At 37.5% G+C, this 17,985-nt stretch overlaps 1 protein-coding gene across 1 annotated transcript; it reads left to right on the forward strand.

The window, feature by feature from the left end:
* The first annotated feature begins 486 nt into the window (after positions 1-486).
* LOC130988561 (4-hydroxybenzoate polyprenyltransferase, mitochondrial) lies at positions 487-7,760 on the forward strand. Its single transcript, XM_057912448.1, has 10 exons — positions 487-887; positions 1,293-1,428; positions 1,661-1,782; positions 2,377-2,446; positions 2,640-2,789; positions 4,405-4,540; positions 4,651-4,747; positions 5,002-5,077; positions 5,225-5,586; positions 7,531-7,760. The coding sequence occupies exons 1-8, from the start codon at positions 487-489 to the stop codon at positions 5,069-5,071; spliced, it is 1,182 nt and encodes a 393-aa protein (XP_057768431.1). The 3' UTR covers positions 5,072-5,077; positions 5,225-5,586; positions 7,531-7,760.
* The last annotated feature ends 10,225 nt before the right edge of the window (positions 7,761-17,985 follow it).

The raw sequence follows: 17,985 nt of genomic DNA on the forward strand, positions 1-17,985 counted from the left end.
ATGTGTAAGAATTCTACTAGTACTAAATTAGCGATTTGTAGTCTAAACATATTTTCACTTTGAAATAAAGTCCAACAAAAAGAATGGGCTCTCTTAATTGAACAAAGCCCATCGTCTCAGCCCTTCTCTCGCTCTCTCATCCCTCTCGCCGTCCCTTTCTCCCCGGTGATTTTCACGTCGTTCAAACGCCTCCTCCTTCTTCGTCACTCCATCGCCGCCACAGCCTTAGAGCAGCGCTGAAATGCAGAAGATTTTGAAAGGGATTTAAAAGTTCAGTGTTATTGAAAGTTTTAAAGTGCAATTCAACCTTAGAGCCGCCTCATCTCTCTTGGGTTCTTTGGAAAATAAGCAGTAGATACGAATTTTTGAGACGGTTCGGGAAAAGTCTCCCTTGAAAACTGACGTGGGTTGCTGAGAAATTTGAAGATATTTTTATGAATTGATTGGTGCCTGAAGCCGGGAGGTGAAATCTGTGCCGTCTCAACAATGGCATTTCATGGCTTATCCCGAACCGCTCGGAGCCTCCGCAAGCTCCGCCAGCGCCACTCGTCTCTCTCCGCCGTGCACACTTATTTCCACTCGCCTCCACCCTCCGCCGACTCGTGCCACCTCTTCCAAGTCTCCGGAATTTTTCCCTCCAAAAATCAAGTTTACAATGACAGCAATTCATTCCGGTCAATTGGAGCCTATCACCATCTTCTTCAGTATTCTAGCTTTTCCACTGTACCATCCGATGAGAAACGAGAAAAATCGAAAAATTCCAAGGGTAATGAGTGTGATCGGTCGTGGATTGATGTTTATTTACCGGAAAAGGCGCGGCCCTACGCTCGGCTCGCTCGGCTGGACAAGCCGATAGGGACTTGGCTCCTGGCTTGGCCGTGTATGTGGTAAGTTTGTTCATCTGTCTATTTTTCGTTAAGTTCCCAATTCCTTTGGCTGTGCTTTCATGTTTTGCTGATTTTTTCGCCTGCGGTTTAGTTGTTTGTCTCTATTTACTCAGTTTCTATCATACTTAGGAAAGTGAAGAGCTAAATTTAATATTCTTTCTGGGTTTAAAAATTGCATATGATGTGAGTGTAAAGAGAAATTGAAGTAGATGATTAATAAACCAAATAGGTGTAAGATCATGTTTGCACGAGCATTTTCCTTGTTAATTGCTTCTAAAACTAAATAAATATTACTGTTTTTTTAGTCTTGCTTTCTATTCGTCCTGAGACAATGCATAACAAAGATTGTAAGAAGTTAAATGTGATGATTTGGAAGTTTATTGAGGTGATATTTTGGGTTTAAAGGTCAATTACGATGGCGGCAGCTCCAGGGAGCCTTCCGGATATTAAGATGATGATGATTTTTGGAACAGGGGCGTTGCTGCTGCGTGGCGCAGGGTGCACTGTCAATGATCTATTAGATCGAGATATTGACACCAAGGTAATTACCATTCGAATATTGCACATCATTGTTTTTATGTATTCAAGATTTAGAAAGAATCATTTGGCATGCTTTAGTTTCTAATGCTGTGGGTCAGAGATGGCACCGAGTGAGAACAAATCTTAATATCTTTAGCTATTGCATTATATGATTTGTCTTCATGTTTAGCATGCGTCCTTCTTCCTTCTATTGATTGCAATGCTTCTGTTTTTGATTGTTTAATATGATGTAGGTAGACAGGACAAGGTCAAGGCCCATAGCAAGTGGTGTACTTTCACCCTTCCGGGGAATTTGTTTTCTTGGTTTTCAATTGCTTTTGGGGTTGGAAATTCTTCTGCAACTGAACAATTTTAGGTTTGTACTCATTCTTTCTTCACTTTGCTTGCAGCTGTTCATGTTCTTGAAAAGCGTATTAATCTATATAATGTAGTGGTGAAGTTCTCTTATAAGCTCTTAGAAGGCATTGAATACATGAAAAGAACACCATAAGTATATGAGCTTTACAAAGTCTCATCCACAAGCTGCATGGCTAGAGGATTTAATCGGTGAGCTTGCATACTAAGTCACTGAAACTCTGAATTGCTAAATGGATTTTTATAAAATAGTTCTAGAAACCGGGATCCAAGAAAGTACAATGAGTATGATGTGTTAGCATATAAATGGAGTTTGTTTTTTGAGAAAATGTATCCAACTTGATGGAATTTGTTATGTGTATGATTTAAAAAGGAATATTTTGAGCGTGTCAGGGAGCTCTGACACTAGATGTCATTCTTCTTAGGAAGTAGGAGTGGTTTCCAAATTATGCATTTACTGGAAATTTGGAACATGTGTTGAACGTCGGTATCCATTTCCATCACTAAGGGGATCTGCAATCCACTAAAAAAGAAAGATGGTGATTGGGTGTCTATGTTGCTTGTTTATATCTTAACTCATACAATAATTTTGCAGCCGTGTTCTGGGAGCTTCATCTCTGCTGCTTGTCTTTTCATACCCTCTGATGAAGAGACTGACGTATTGGGTAATCAATTCTGATCTCAATCCTTTTTCATCCTTGTATTCCTCCTTGTGCCCTGAGACAGGTAGGATGAGGGGAGGCACACCGCACAGGCACACACATGCATGCAGAGACCAAGGAACTTGTGTCTGCCTCTGTACTTCGGCAAACACTTTCATGGAATTATCTATCTTTAGCTGTATCTATGTTGGTGCAGCCTCAGGCCTATCTTGGATTGACATTTAACTGGGGTGCTTTACTTGGTTGGGCTGCTGTTAGAGGAAGCCTTGATCCTGCTATAGTGATCCCTCTTTATGCATCTGGTGTATTTTGGACCCTCGTTTACGATACAATTTATGCACATCAGGTATAGGCTTATCTTTGATTCCTATCTCTTGGTTCTTGATATAAATCTCCAACTGGATATGTATGTAATCGTAATTTAGGAAATCTGATATCTTTAGGGCTTTCAGGGATTTGGTACTTTCCTTTTGGGCATGTTTGTTTGCCAGGAAAGTAATGTGAATTGGGATTGTTATTCCCAGGAAAATGATTCCGTGGAAAATGAATTTATTAGGATTCATTTTCCAGTGTTTGGAAATACCAAAAATAATTATTAGGATTCTGGATTTGTATATATCATTAAATAAATATAATTAGTCAATATATATAAGAATTAAATTGTAATTTAATCTTTATAATTAATTTCTCTGATTAATTTTTTAGTAACAACAAAGTACATTATTAAGGTTAATTATATGATTTATAATTCTAAAATTAAATTCAAATTTTCTTTAATAATAATAATAATAATAAGGTGTGATTCATAGCTCTAAAATTTAATCAAGATTTGTTTATAATAATAATAATAATAATAATAATAATGTACATAAAGTATTATTTTTGTAGTTTTAAAAAATTAAATTAAGATTTTCTTAATAAAGTATGATCATAGTTCTAAGAATTAAATTATAATTTGCTTAAAATAAATTATGAACTAATTAATAAATTAAATAATAATAATAATAATAATATAAATTTGATTCATAGTTATGAGAATTAAATTATTATTTGCTTAAAATAAATTATGAACTAATTAATCAATTAAATAATAATAATAATAATAATAATATAAAGTTGATTCATAGTTATGAGAATTACATTATAATTTGCTTAAAATAAATTATGTACTACTAATAATAATAATAATAATAGAAACATTAAATATCTACTAAATAAAAATAATAATTTACATTTTATTATAAAATAATACAAATAAGTAAGAATCTTGAGAATGAGGAAAAAAAATACCTAAGAAAAGTTGGGGAATAAGAATCCTGGAAAGTTGCACTACTTTCCTTGACTGATAAAAATTTAATTTAATCAAACACATGAATTTAATATTTTGGAATCAGATTACTTTCCCAGGCCAGAATCTGTGCCAAACAAACATGCCCGAGTTATATCATATGGATAACATTTAGCTCCCACTAAAATTTCGGGGAAACAATTAGTCTGGTTTTTTCATTTTTGCTTTGGCTTGCACATAATTTCTATCCTTTTCTCCCAGCAGGAAAAAGATAAACAAATAAGTCTTAGTAAGTCCAAGCTCATGAACAAAATTGTCGCCATAAATAAGAACCGATACTTGGTGACCTTCATTCTACATTCGGCATTATAAATTTAAAATTTCCATAAGATCAGTGCTTCCATAACAATAACTATTTTGCCTTTTTAATTCGAATATTTCACACTATATGCTGAATGTTAAAACCCTCTATTTTCAGATTACTTGTATCCTAATATCAGGAGGAGGTCCTCTATATGAACTAAATTAGTGCTTGTAAAATATTTTTAAATTGGGGTTTGCAAACTATTCTGATGTTTGGAATATTATGTCCTCACAATGCATAAAAATCCTCAGGCATGAAAATGTCGGTTCTAGTTCCAGTGAAGTAGTAGGTGACAAATTGTACATGCAGGACAAGGAAGACGATATGAGAGTGGGTGTCAAATCAACAGCCTTGAGGTTTGGAGATTCAACGAAAGAATGGATTTCTGGCTTTGGAGCAGCATGTATCGGTAGCCTTGCTCTTAGTGGATATAATGCCAATCTTGGTATGCTAGTTTTATTCTTTTCTCTCTGCCAGCAGATAATTGTGCTGCTCTGGTAGTAATGTCTGTCCATATTTGTCTCTTCCTTTAATCCTTTTTGATGGTTGGTACAGAATGGCCATATTACGTATTCTTAGCTGGTGCATCGACACAATTAGCTTGGCAGATATTCACAGTTGACCTTTCAAGCCGTGCTGATTGCAACAGAAAGTGGGTACCTCAATACATGATTTTCTGTTGCTTAGGTGGTGTTTATGTTCATATATCCCATGGGCGCATACTGTTATCTGCTATCTTCTACATCTCTGAAGATACTTTGAACTTTTAATAGATAATAATATAATGGGAAATTGGGAATTGAAGCATGTATCTTCGAACTACTCAGGTCGTTTTTTGGGGGGGGTCTGATCTCTGAAGTATTTGTAATGACTAATTATTTTTCATGTGATTTCTCTTATCATCAGATTTGTATCCAATAAATGGTTTGGAGCTATTATCTGCAGTGGGATTCTCTTTGGAAGACTCGTATCTTAGCACCAGGTATAAAACCAATAATCCTCAATGAATCTTACAGGTGGGATTATTATTAGATATATAGCTTCTAACTACATCTTATCATTATTGTTATCTCGTATATTTATTTCTTAATTTTAGAAGCATTGTTGAGCACTCCTGTTGTTACTGCAGAGTCACGGTCGATGGCTTTCCTTATCTTGAATACATTCCAAACAGCACCCGCACAATGCCCTGCAGTTTCAAACGCGTGCTCCATCGTCTCTCCAGCTTTGTCTCCATACCTGCTTTTCCATAAACCGAAGATGAAACACAGTTCAGAACAGAAGATCTCGAGTGCCATAACTCGGCCTGCATTGGCTTACCTGTTTGCATCAAGCATTGTCATTTCTTTTCAGCGGCTTCAGCTGCGTCTGTTATTTTGTCTGTGGATTCACAACATGACCATAAACTGATTTTAAACATTTACAAGAAACGAGAAAACTCGTGTCTGAATTGAAATACGAGGAAACACTTGAAAGGAACTTACTAAGGAGGTGATTGGTATGATGGAATGGAATGAGGGTGGAATGGAATGGAGGTAGGAATGGAATGAAGGGAGGAAAGGAATGACAATTCCTTTGCTTGGTATGCACAAGGAATACAAAAGGAATGGAATTGTAATTCCTTGTTTGATTCCATTCCTATGATTGGTATCTAAAAATAAATTTTAGGAATGGAATGGAATTATTTTGTTTTGCTAAATTAACATTTACATCATAATTTATCAAATTGACATTATTTTGCATCTCTCTTCCACCTCTATTTTGTGTTATATTTGTAGGGACAATCCAAAATATGCACTGGGGTAAAATCGAAAAGAAAAAAAAAAGAATATTAATCAATTTTTTTTTAAAAAAAATTGACTTATTTTCCATGCATATTACTACTACACAGAAACATGCACCCGAAAAAAAAATTAAATTTTTCTTGCCACCCACAACCCCACCCCCCACCCTACCCCCTATCTTTTTTTTTTTTTTTAATTTTTCTCGTCACCCACACCCACCCCCCACCCCCCCCCCCCAAATTTTTGTTTATTTTACTCACCACCCCCACACCCCCCCTCCCCCCCCCCCCCCCCCCCCAATTTATTTTTTTATTTTCTAAAAAAAAAATCTCGCCACCCCCACCCACCTCCCACTAACCCCCCTCCCCCCGTACCTCCCAATTTTTTTAGGGTAAATTTGGTTTAGAACATTAATAAATTTTCAAATTTTGGTTTTTCCCACAAACTTTCATTCTTGTTTCAAAATACATAATAAATCACTTTTTTGAAATTTTCCATAGTGTGATTTTTCAGCGAATTTTTTAAATGTCGTGGCGCCGAACTTGAATGATGTGGCATATTTAAGGGTTAAGTACCACTTTCCCCCTCAACGTTGACACCCCTGTCACCTTTAACACCCTAACATCAGGGTTGACGTTGTTTACCTACCTCAACGTTTCAAAACTAAAGCAAAATGCCTCCACGTTTTAAAGGCCGCCCCAAGCGCTGCTCTAATGGGATCAATCACCGTTAAAACGCAGGGGGCAATTCGATTGCCATGTCACATAATTTTCATGTAATTACATTGTATTGCCACGTTATTTAAATTTTTTATCGAAATATATATGTCATCGTGGGAAATTCCAAAAAAAATGATTTATCATGAATTTTGAAACAAGAATGAAAGATTGTGGGAAAAACTAAAATTTAGAAATTTATTATGATTTTATACCAAATTTCCTAAGAATTGGATCTTCTTGAGTTGCAATACCAATGGAGCATGTATCTTTGTCGCATTTCTGCATCATGAAGGATGGGTGGGGTGGGGTGGGGGTGGCGAGTAAAATAAATAAATAAAAAATTGTGGGTGGGGGGAGAAAAATTTTAAAAAAATAAAATAAAATTTTTGGGGGTGGGGTGTGGCGAGAAAAACTAAAAAAAAGGTTAAATTTTTTTTTGGGTGGGTTGGGAGGGGTGGCGAGAAAAAAAAAATGAAATGTTGGGAGTGGGGGGGGGGGTGGGGGGGGTGGCAGGTGGGGTGGGGAGAAAAAAAAATTGGAGGGGAGGGAGGGGTGGGTGGGGTGTGGTGGTGGCGAGAAAAAAAAAAAAAAATTGGGGGTGGGGGCTGGGGTGGCGAGAAAAATAAAAAAATTAAAAAAAATATTTTTTTTGGGGGGGGGGAGAGGGGGCTGGGGTGGGGTTGGGGATGAGGGTGCAAAATATATAAGAGTAATTTTGTCAAAACCTAAATTTAGGTGGAATTAGAAATGGAATGGAATGGGTAATACCATGTTGGAGGGAAGGAATGATGATTCCTATATGTAAAGGAATGGTGATTCCCTTAAGAATGATGATTCCTAAAATAAAACTATACCAAGCATAGGAATGGAATGGAGGTAGGAATCACCATTCCATTCCCACCTCCATTCCACCATACCAATCACCTCCTAAGTGCATCAAGGGAAGCCAAGAGCACTTCTCCCGGCACCATAGACATGAAAGGCCGGGATTGAACAATTGGCGCCATGACTGCACCAGAAGCACCCTCAGCCACATTAAGCATGGCTTTGCTCAATTTCTGTCATCTTCGACAATCTCCTCGCGCTGCCACAAAATATATAGTATATAATTTTGAATTTCATGTACGATATTATTGTGAGTGAAGATACTGTTTCAAGGTTCTGCTGAGGGAGTCCTTGCTTTGATTTGCTCCATTGTTATTGCTTTCCTTAATTTGGTTTGGTGCTACTGTGTTCTTCTCCTCGACTGCGCCAAACAGGATTCTTTCCCCTGCTTTCTGCACCTGTTAAGCATCCAGTGTTTTTGATAAACAAAATAAGCAAATAAACAATCTATTGCTATTGATAATAACAAGTTTTAAAATTGTATATGTGCTACTGTTAGTCTCTAATATATAGTTGCTTGAGTGTGTAATTCTCTAGTGTTTATTTCGAAAGATTAGCCTTGATAGATAAAAACTGTAAGATTAATATCTTATTTATTTCGATAAATTGAAACTTTGGATATATCAAGGCCCTTGATTATACTGTAGGGGTGTGTTTGCTTTTTATCCCTCTAAATGGAGGGATAACAAAAATTTATGCCTTTAAATGTTTGCTTTCTTATCCCACATGTTGCACAAACACTATTTTTCCTTCCTTATTTTCACTGCAATGAGGGATAATATTATCACACCAAAATGGAGGGATAATATTATCCGTCCTTGAAATGAAAATAAGGAAGGAAAAATGGTGCTTGTGTAAAATGTGGGATAAGAAAGCAAACATTTACAGGCATAAATTTTTGTTATCCCTCCATTTAGAGGGATAAAAAGCAAACACATTCTAGAAATACTACTCTTGAGGATAAAAATATTCAATCATGCAAGTAGAAATCATACTCTTGAGGACAAAAATATCCAACCATGCAAAGTAAATCCCCCTTAATATACAGAGATCATAGATTTTAGTAAGAAAAAGTGGCGTTACCAGATTAGTATAAGCATTGGTGACTTTGAAGATACCCTGCCTCCGGCGATAGCCTTCGCCAACAAACTGTTATAACTATCTACCGCCGGCGCAAACTTCTTCCAATCGATATCGCCATTTCTCTTTCCCGATGAACTCGGGGCCGCCGTGAATGAGCAATCGATACCCCTAATATGGTCACTAGTACCATTCGTGCAACAAAAATAGGCATGACCGACAAGTAAAAGGATAGTTTGGACAGAGTGCGTAAAATATGGTCAGATTTTGTGTTTTTCAAATCAGTGGCCAAAATTTATGTTTGCTTGTTCAAAATGACCATACATATGACTGCATATTTCCTTAAAAATATTGTATTAGCAAAATTCACACGTGATATTATATTTGACAAACTAAAATTCACAAGTACACTTACAAATTCGCACATGTTACATACAGGTATATATGTGCATGCCCGAATCTCTAATTTAGTTTATATCCTTTTAGAGATACGTCATTAATACCTTATTTATTACATACGAAACGTATTAGAAATTTATATCAAGTTAAGTTGCACCAATTCATCTATAAAACCCAACAGAACATAAACACAAAACCATAAGAATAAAAATTAAATGGCATCTAAATTGTTGTTTCTAAGCTTGGTCTTGGTGTTAGCAAATGTGGTAGAAGTTAAAGGCGGTGGCATGACCCCAATAACTCATGTGATCAATGGATTGAGTAACACAGAGCTCTTCATTGATTTTTGTGCTCCATCCCACACAGTGATCAAGAAGGGTGAGGACTATAAATCTAATGTACAGAACACAAGCGCCGTATTAACATGTTTCATTCAAAAAACGGAAGATTGGCAGTCAGTTTATGCTGATATTTACGATCCGATCCGAGATAAAGGACGAGAAGCTATATATTGGAAGGCTGACGAGATCGGAGTCTCTTTCAGCTATGACAACACTAATTATAAGCGGGACGGTAATTGGATCATGGATTTCTAATTATTTCACAAGTGTAATGAGTTTCATCACTCATTGTCGAGTAGACTATTTTGATCTAATCGTCAAGATATAATAATAGTTAATATTTTTCTAATTTTCAAGTTTTGTTTTGCCTTCTCAGTTTTACAATTTAATTCAGCCTTAATCATGGTGAAGCAAGTATTAACACATCTATTGAAACAACTTTTAAAATATTATCTAATTAAACCTGAGTGACGGAATTGATCGGAAAATGAGGAATGCCTGACGGACAATCGAAGAACACCGATAAAACAGTAGAGAAATGCTCTCAGAATTTATGATAGCATAACCTTTGCAAATGAGGTGAACTAACTATTTATAAGATAGATACAAGAAGGGTAAAACAGTCAAATAAGATCTTACATATGCTGCATGTCCTTCACCGAGTTCCTTTCACTAATAACACCAACGATAACTAACTAGCAGCTTTTGTCAGACGCTTTGTCAGATATTTACCCGGCGCTGACTCTTCATGCTTCAGCTCTAGCTTAGTTCATTGACTATGTATTTATAGATGTTGGTTCCTCTTGCTGACTCCAATTTCTTTTTGTCTTGCTTTAATCGGCGCTTGCTTTAGTTTCATTTAATGACAGTGCTGGTGTTTTTCATTAATTCTTTGAACCGACTCTATTTTAATTATCACCATCATCATTTTCATCTGCGATCTCTGTAGACAATCACTGCTGTTTTTTGTGACCATATACTATGTTGCTTCATCAATGGCTATGTTGGCTTTGTAAACAATATATTTTATTTTCGATGTATAATAAATGCATTCCTTTTGATCATTATTCAATTAAATAAATAATTGGCATTGATGTAGTATTTTCTCCTCATCAAATTATATGATAAATATTAAAGTTAAAATTAGATCCATAATCATCAAAAACAAATTACGTGTTATTATTATTATTATTATTATTATTATTATTATTATTATTATTATTATTATAGATTGAGTTAAACGAATTGATTATACGAATATAGAAATATCACAAAAGAAAAATGGATATATGCATGTGCCTCATTCATCTAAAACTAACTTCACGAAAATAAATTTAAAAACAAAACTTTTTTTTTCATTCAATATTCATATTCCGAGAGAGAGAGTTTAAATAAAATAAAACCACTTGTTTGAGAACAAAATAAGAACCGTTCTCCACCCTTTTTCTTTAAAGATCTATGGTTAATATTTTTTTTATAATACCCATTTATTTCTATCTTTTAATAGCGATTAAGGCTGTAAATGTAACTTTTTAAATTGTAACTTATTCTCTCAACTTCTTCTTTACACATTTTCTCTTCCAACCTCATTAATTATTAGTAGGGTGATGAAATAATATCGGGTTTTTGGTTAATTCATGACATACTCGTAATATTTCACCATGTCTTCCTCTCATATTTTTGACTTACCATTATTAGTGGAAGAAGCTCTGGAAAAACTCTCTTCGCGGGGACGTCACGGCTGCTCTAGCCTTTGCTCAGACAGGTCACCGGTTTCCTAAAGTTTGTTGGGGTTCGTGGATTTGGAACAACTACATTCCAGAGTGTCGCTCAATTGTTTGCTGGCGTATTATTCATGAGAGATTGCCTACTTTAGACAGATTGATTCGCAATGGTTTAATAACTCCTAACTACTTTGTTTCTGTATGAACAATGCGGAAACCATTGATCATATCTTTTGGAAGTGTTCGAGAGTTTCCATCATCTGGCAGGAAGTTCTGGCATGGTTTCAAATTCCCCAACTTTTGGAGTGTGCCGATATTAATATATGTTTTTAGTGAACGCTTGGGCGACTTCGTTTTCTTCGCTTATTCAAAGTTTCTGGAAGCTGGGAGTTATTACTACTCTTTGGTCTATTTGGTCGTGGCGGAATAAGGTTATCTTTGATGGCGTGAAGTTTGCTCATCAACGTGTGTTAACCTTTGTGAAAGCTTCTTTTAAGGAAGTGGATGGTGCTTTTGCTCGTATAGGCCACACCTCTAATGAGTGGTCGGATTATTTAATCACTTGTGCTATTGGGATTTCCACTCGGGCGGCGCCGCCACCAACTTATGTTTGCGTGCATTGGTGGCCTCCTGTTGAGGATTGGATCAAAGTTAACACTGACGGGGCGGCTGCGGGCGCGCCTGGGGAGATGGCAGCAGGTGGGGTGTATAGAGATAAGTTTGGTGTGGTCAGAGGTTGTTTCCATTTGAATGGTGGCAAAGGATATGCGTTTGAGGCGGAATTACTTGCGGTGATCACTGCGATTAATATAGCGCATTCGCGCGGTTGGTATAAACTCTGGTTGGAAGCTGACTCTAGCTATGTCGTGAAGCTCTTAGACGAAAGAACTCTTGATGTTCCCTGGCGTTTTCATGCATCGTGGAAAGTGACTCTTACGCGACTAATGGATTTCACTCTTCGGGTCTCTCACATCTTTCGCGAAGGTAATGCAGTTGCGGATTCGATGGCTAACCTCTCTTGTCCGGAGGGCTGGTGGCCTCATGGGATTGATAGGATCAAAGACTTGGTGATCGCGGACATGGCAACTCATAGTTTTTTGCGCAAAGTGCGCTGATCGGCGGGATAGAGGTGGCTGATCTCTCTCCGGCGTTCTGTCAAACAGTTGGTACGCTGGTGGGCGGTTTTGTGGTGGCTGATCTCTCTGCGGCTTTCTCTCACTGTTGGTACGTTGGTGGGCGTTTGGTGGCGGCCTTGGTGCCTTTCTCTGGCCTGCAGATGATGGCGGGAGCTGTAGGCGTGGCTCTCGTGGTGTGTTCTTGGTGGGAGGCTTGGATTTTTCTTGGTTGTTCTTTGATCGAACAACTGGTGTGCAGTCTGCTGGTGTGCTGCATGCTTTGTTCGGGTTCTCGCGGTGGTTGATGAAGGGTGGCTCGGGGGCAATGGTTAGTCCGGAGCTCTTGACGCTGCCCTTTTTGCCTTGCGGTCGTGTTCGTTCCTTTTTTTCCTTTCCGTTTGGTTTGGTTCGGTCTTGTTTGCTTCGTTGTACTCTCTTGGCTTCTTGGGTTTGCTTTCTCTTTTTAATAAAACCGCTATTTCATTCATTAGTGGAAGAAGCTCTCCAACATCCAGGTTGGTATGAAGCTATAAGTAAAGACTGAATCCACCTAGTCCTGATCAGAAAGTTATCAGCAACAAGTGGGAATTTAGAATGAAACTCAATGTTGATGACACTCTGAACAAGCTCAAAGCAAGGTTAGTGCTTGGGGCTTTGAGCAATTAGCCGGTGTAGATTTTCTTGAAACCTTTAATGTTGTTGTCAAGCCTTCTACTGTCAGACTTATGTTCTCTCTAGCGTAGTCCATTCAGCAAATTGATATAAATAATACATTTTTGAATGGAGAATTAACCGACACTATTTACATGGCTCAACCAGCAGGCTTTGAAGATTCTCAACATCCCAATTATGTCTGTAAACCAACCAAAGCTTTTTATGGTTTAAAACAGGCACCTAGGGCCTGGTATAACACTCTTCGAAGTGAGATTTGCTCTATGGGCTTCAAAAGGTCACCCTCTGATTTCTCTTTATTCCAAGAGAACTGACTCTTTTTTAACTTTGATTCTAGTCTATGTAGATGACATTTTGGTCACCGGGGATGATGCTAATGAGGTAGCTAGCTCATATTATTGATACACTTCACACCAAATTATGAGTTAAAAATATTGGCAATGTTCATTATTTCCTTGGTGTCGAGGTCCACAAATCTGCAAGCAATTACTCATTATGTCAACATAAATATATTCATGACTTGTTAGTCAAGAGTCAAGACTAATATGGTGAACTGCAAATCTTGCTCTACACCAATGACTGCAGCCACAAAGTTATTCAAAGCCTTTGGCAAGCCTTTTGCAGATCCCACTTTGTATAGAAGCACAGTTGGTGTTTTGCAGTATCTTACACTCACAAGACTAGATATTTCTTTCACAGTAAATAAATTGAGTCAGTTCTTAACTACTCCAACCGATCATCATTGGGCTGCAAAAGACTCTTGAGGTATTTAAAGGGCACTGGTTCATTCAAGCTTTTCTTTCACCCTACTACTTTTTCTCAGTTGGTGAGTTTTGTTGATGTTGACTGGGCCAGCTGTGTTGATGATAGAAGAAGCACCGGTGGTAATAGTGTTTTCTTTGGTAAAAACCTCATTACTTGGTTTGCTAAAAAGCAAGAAGTTGTATCTAGAAATAGGGTTGAATCTGAGTACAGAAGCTTAGCAAATGCCACCATAGACAAAGTATGGCTTCAAGGTTTGTGCTCTGAATTAGGAATTCAGCCTGCTTCTCCTAAAAAACTCTAGAGTGATAATCAGAATGCCATTGCTATAGTTGGTAACCCTGCATTCCATGCTCGCACCAAACATATCGAAGTTGATGTTCATTATGTTCGGGATAAAGTCTTGGATGACACTATTGATGTTGGATATGTACCATTTAATGATCAAATTGCATATGTGTTTACCAAGCCCTTGTCAGAATCAAGATTTTGCATGCTCCGAGATTATCTATATCTTGTTGAGGTGGAACCAGATTAGATTGTTAGAGGTGTATTAGCTTATTTAAATATGTTACAATAGCTTTTGTTAATACTCCCTCCGTCCGCCAAGATTATGTCAAATTGCTTGGGCACGGGATTTAATAAAATTGGTGATGATTTTGATGTAGTGGAGAAAGGGTCCCACCACTTTATGAGATGTGTGGTTGAGATTAAATTTTGGGTGGATTTTTTTGTAAATAAAGAGTGTTAGTAAGGATAAATTATTAAAGAGGATGGTGGGCCCATTGCCTTAAAAGGAAAGTGACATAATCTTGGCGGACGCCCGATATAGTAATGTGACATAATCTTGCCGGACGGAGGGAGTAGTTAGTTGAGAAGTTAGTTATATTGTTATGAGTAGTTAGTTAGATACATATACAAATTGTATCTACAACTAAGAAGTTAAGCTAGTTTTATATATCTCAAATGTAACTCATTTTTCATCAATTCAGTATAATGAATCATATTCTCTCATTCTTTATAGCTTAATCTCACCTCAGATTGTATCTTAACAATGCAGATAGATGACCATTGGGTTTTGTGATTGATCTGGATGATTCCGCTAATATACGCACAATGTCTCGGGTGGCAAATAAAAGATGGGTTGATGAGATTGTGATAGAGGAAACTCCGTTGCACACTTCCAATTAATTTATGAATATTTTCGTCTAGAATGTTTGTGGTCTAACCGATGTATCAAAACATGTTCTTAGGGAACATTGTCATTTTATTTCTCCCTTGATTCTTGGTATTTTGGAGCCTAAGTCTGTGTTCGTTCAAGATTAGAGCTTATTTCTGGAAATCTCTTAATATGGTCCCGATACATCATAATATTTGTCTGGGGAAGTGTTCTAACATTTGGATTTTCGCGCCCCGTTGGGTTAATGATGGTTATCTCTCGCTTAATTTATTGATTGATCGGTGTTCTTGGCTCTTGGATGGTAATTTTTCGCACTTGAGTCTTGTATGTTGCTTGTGCCTATTGTTTCTAGCTTGCTTTCTGCGGTGTTTGGGCTGGGTAGGGCTGTATACGAACCGAGCCGAGCCGAATATCTCCAGGCTCGGGCTTGGTTCGTGAAGATTTGGTTCGGCTCGAGCTCGAATTCGAGCCTAAAAATGAGCTCGAGCTCGGCTCGCTTATATAATACCAAGCTCGAGTTTGGTTCGAATTCGGCTCGTTAATTATTCGTTTATCTCGAGCTCGAGCTCGGCTCGTTAATTATTCGTTTATCTCGAGCTCGGCTCGAATTTCAAGCTCGGTTCGAATTATTTATATATTAAGGTTTCATTAAAATAAAAAAAAAATTATATTTGTTCATATATTACTAGACTATTTATGAATCATAATTTATAATTTATTTTTATCAAATAGATAATTTATCAAGTTAGTAGTATTTTTTTTAATTATGAGTATTATTTTTATTATTTAAAAAATATTTAACAATAAAATATATAAAATTATTATTTAATGAACCTATTCGCGAGTGTATTCGTGAACATATTCGTGAACCTATTCGTGAGCCTATTCGCGAGCCTATTCGCGAATAGGCTCGCGAATAGGTTCGAGCCGAACATGCACAGGCTCGAGTTCGGCTCGATAATTTTATCAAGCTCCGATTTGGGCTCGAGTTCGGCTCGTTTAGAAAATGAACGAATTTCGAACGAGTTTTTTTTCTAGCCGAGCCCCGAATAGTTCGCGAACGGCTTGGTTCGTTTACACCCCTAGCTGGTATGGCTTTTGGATTTTTGTTACAAGTCCCGGTGAGCTGGGACTTGGATCTGAGAACATCGGGTCCTGTGTTTTGGGTCTATTCATTGTTTTGCTTGGACCTCTCATTATAGTTGTTTGTCCTTCATTGTAATAGACGAGTACTCTTTTTCTTATAACGTAGTTCTGTCTTTCCCTAAAAAGATTTTAAAGAGGCTCAGTCAACGTCATTTTGTATTCAAGGGTTATAGGTTTTTTTCTTTTCGTTTCATTTATTATCAATAAAATCGTAATTTAATAGAGAGTTTGGAATTGAGTTCTTATTATTTGTTTTTCTGAATTGGATGTCGAATTCAGCATTTTCTCTTGATATATCTCTTTACCCCATTTTCAACCCTTAACATGTCTCAAGAGCTTATGAGTTCTCAAGCATTTGAAAATAATAAAGTGTCACACCCCAATTCTGGAAGGAATAAACTATAATCGAGGTGCAACCAATTCATAGAAATAAACAAGGAACAACCTTGTTAAAACCCGAATAATATAACAAGTCGAGCTAGTCCCCTTTGGATCACAAGTTTAGTGTCATGCTTCTGATAACCAACATTTAGAATGAAATACTTGTGAAATAATAGTCTTGGCTCAACAAAATATATATAGAAATTGAGAGTCTAAGCTCGATAAGAAACATATCAGAATTTATATAAAGGTCTTATGTTAGAGAAACAAAATACAAAAGAGCTAATGCAACAGCGGAAGACAAAATACGGAGTTGAACCCTAGCCTCAGCTCGCCCCGTCAGCACCGACCAATCAACCTGAAAAATATTTGAAAGTATTTTTGGGCTAAGTACTAATGTACTTAGTGGGCTAGCATTTTTGTAAACATTTCATAATCATAAGAGCAGTTTATCCAATCATACCTGACATGACTTAGAAGGTTTTAAATTCAAGTAACTTCTAAACATGTCAAAACATTTTATAATATTGCGCGCAATTGTCACACTCCCTTTCCGTTACTCGCTGTGATCCCGGACCTTTTAGCCACCGACGGATCCATTACTCCTGCTTACTTGAACTGAGGGCGTAACCCAGTCAAGTTCCCATTTGGGACTCAATGCTCCGAAACACATCCCGTCGAGCACCCTTATAACGCCTCATACATGATTAGTGCCCGAATGGAGATCAACCCACCGAGTCAGCTAATAGGTGTACACAATTCTCAAATAATGTGTTAGGTCAAGAGAGAACCTCGATCGATTCATTATTGCGAGCCTTAAACAGAGCAGAGTGCACAAAATATTTTATCGGATAAGCAGTTTTCATTTTATTGAAACATTTAAGCTCAATAGCTAAATCATACATTTGAAAAATAAGCCCACCTGATTAGGCAATGCCTGTCGTTTAATCTTAACTTTGGATCGGAAAAGCAGCGCTAGTCCTCACGGTCTATAAAAGCCTACAAGAAATCTATAATCTTAATAGGTCTCCTGAATTAAATCTTAAGTCGTGGTGTAGTGTTTATCATCCTATGATTCACTTAGCTGGGTTTTCAAAATTTAAAGAATAAATAATTGAAAACAATTCTCTTGAGTTAAGAACACCAACAATATTCTTACTCGTATTTCTTGTGATTAGAGTTTTAAAAACCAATTAAATCATGATGCAATGCATGACTCATTTCATACTTAAGCATAATTGTCTACTTAAAAAGCACAAGTCCAAGGTACATAAACAAAGGCAGCCCACTGCTGCCTCTGCCCCCCTTTCTCTGCTCTGCACTACTATACTCTACCATGCTCTGCTTCAACCAGCTCTGTTCTCCAGCTCTGGTAATCAGCTCTGCTGTTCAGCTCTGGCATTTCAGCTCTGGCATTTCAGCTCTGGCATTCAGCTCTGGCATTTCAGCTCTGGCTTCCTTCCCAGCTCTGGCCTCCCAACTCTGTCCTCCCAGCTCTGGCTTTCTCGCTACTCTGTTCAGCACTCATCTCCCTACTCATCTCTTCATCCCCAACCTCTAAACATACGCCGACTCTCTCTTTTTCTCAGCCTACCAGTACAGCTCACACCGATCACTTCCTTGGCAACGGCGAAGCGCCGTCACCTCCCTCTGTTTCCGGCAACTGCAGCAATCTACGGCCACCACCCTCACTCTCCTCTAC

Source organism: Salvia miltiorrhiza, chromosome 6 (assembly GCF_028751815.1).
Source record: "Salvia miltiorrhiza cultivar Shanhuang (shh) chromosome 6, IMPLAD_Smil_shh, whole genome shotgun sequence".
Lineage (NCBI taxonomy): Eukaryota > Viridiplantae > Streptophyta > Magnoliopsida > Lamiales > Lamiaceae > Salvia > Salvia miltiorrhiza.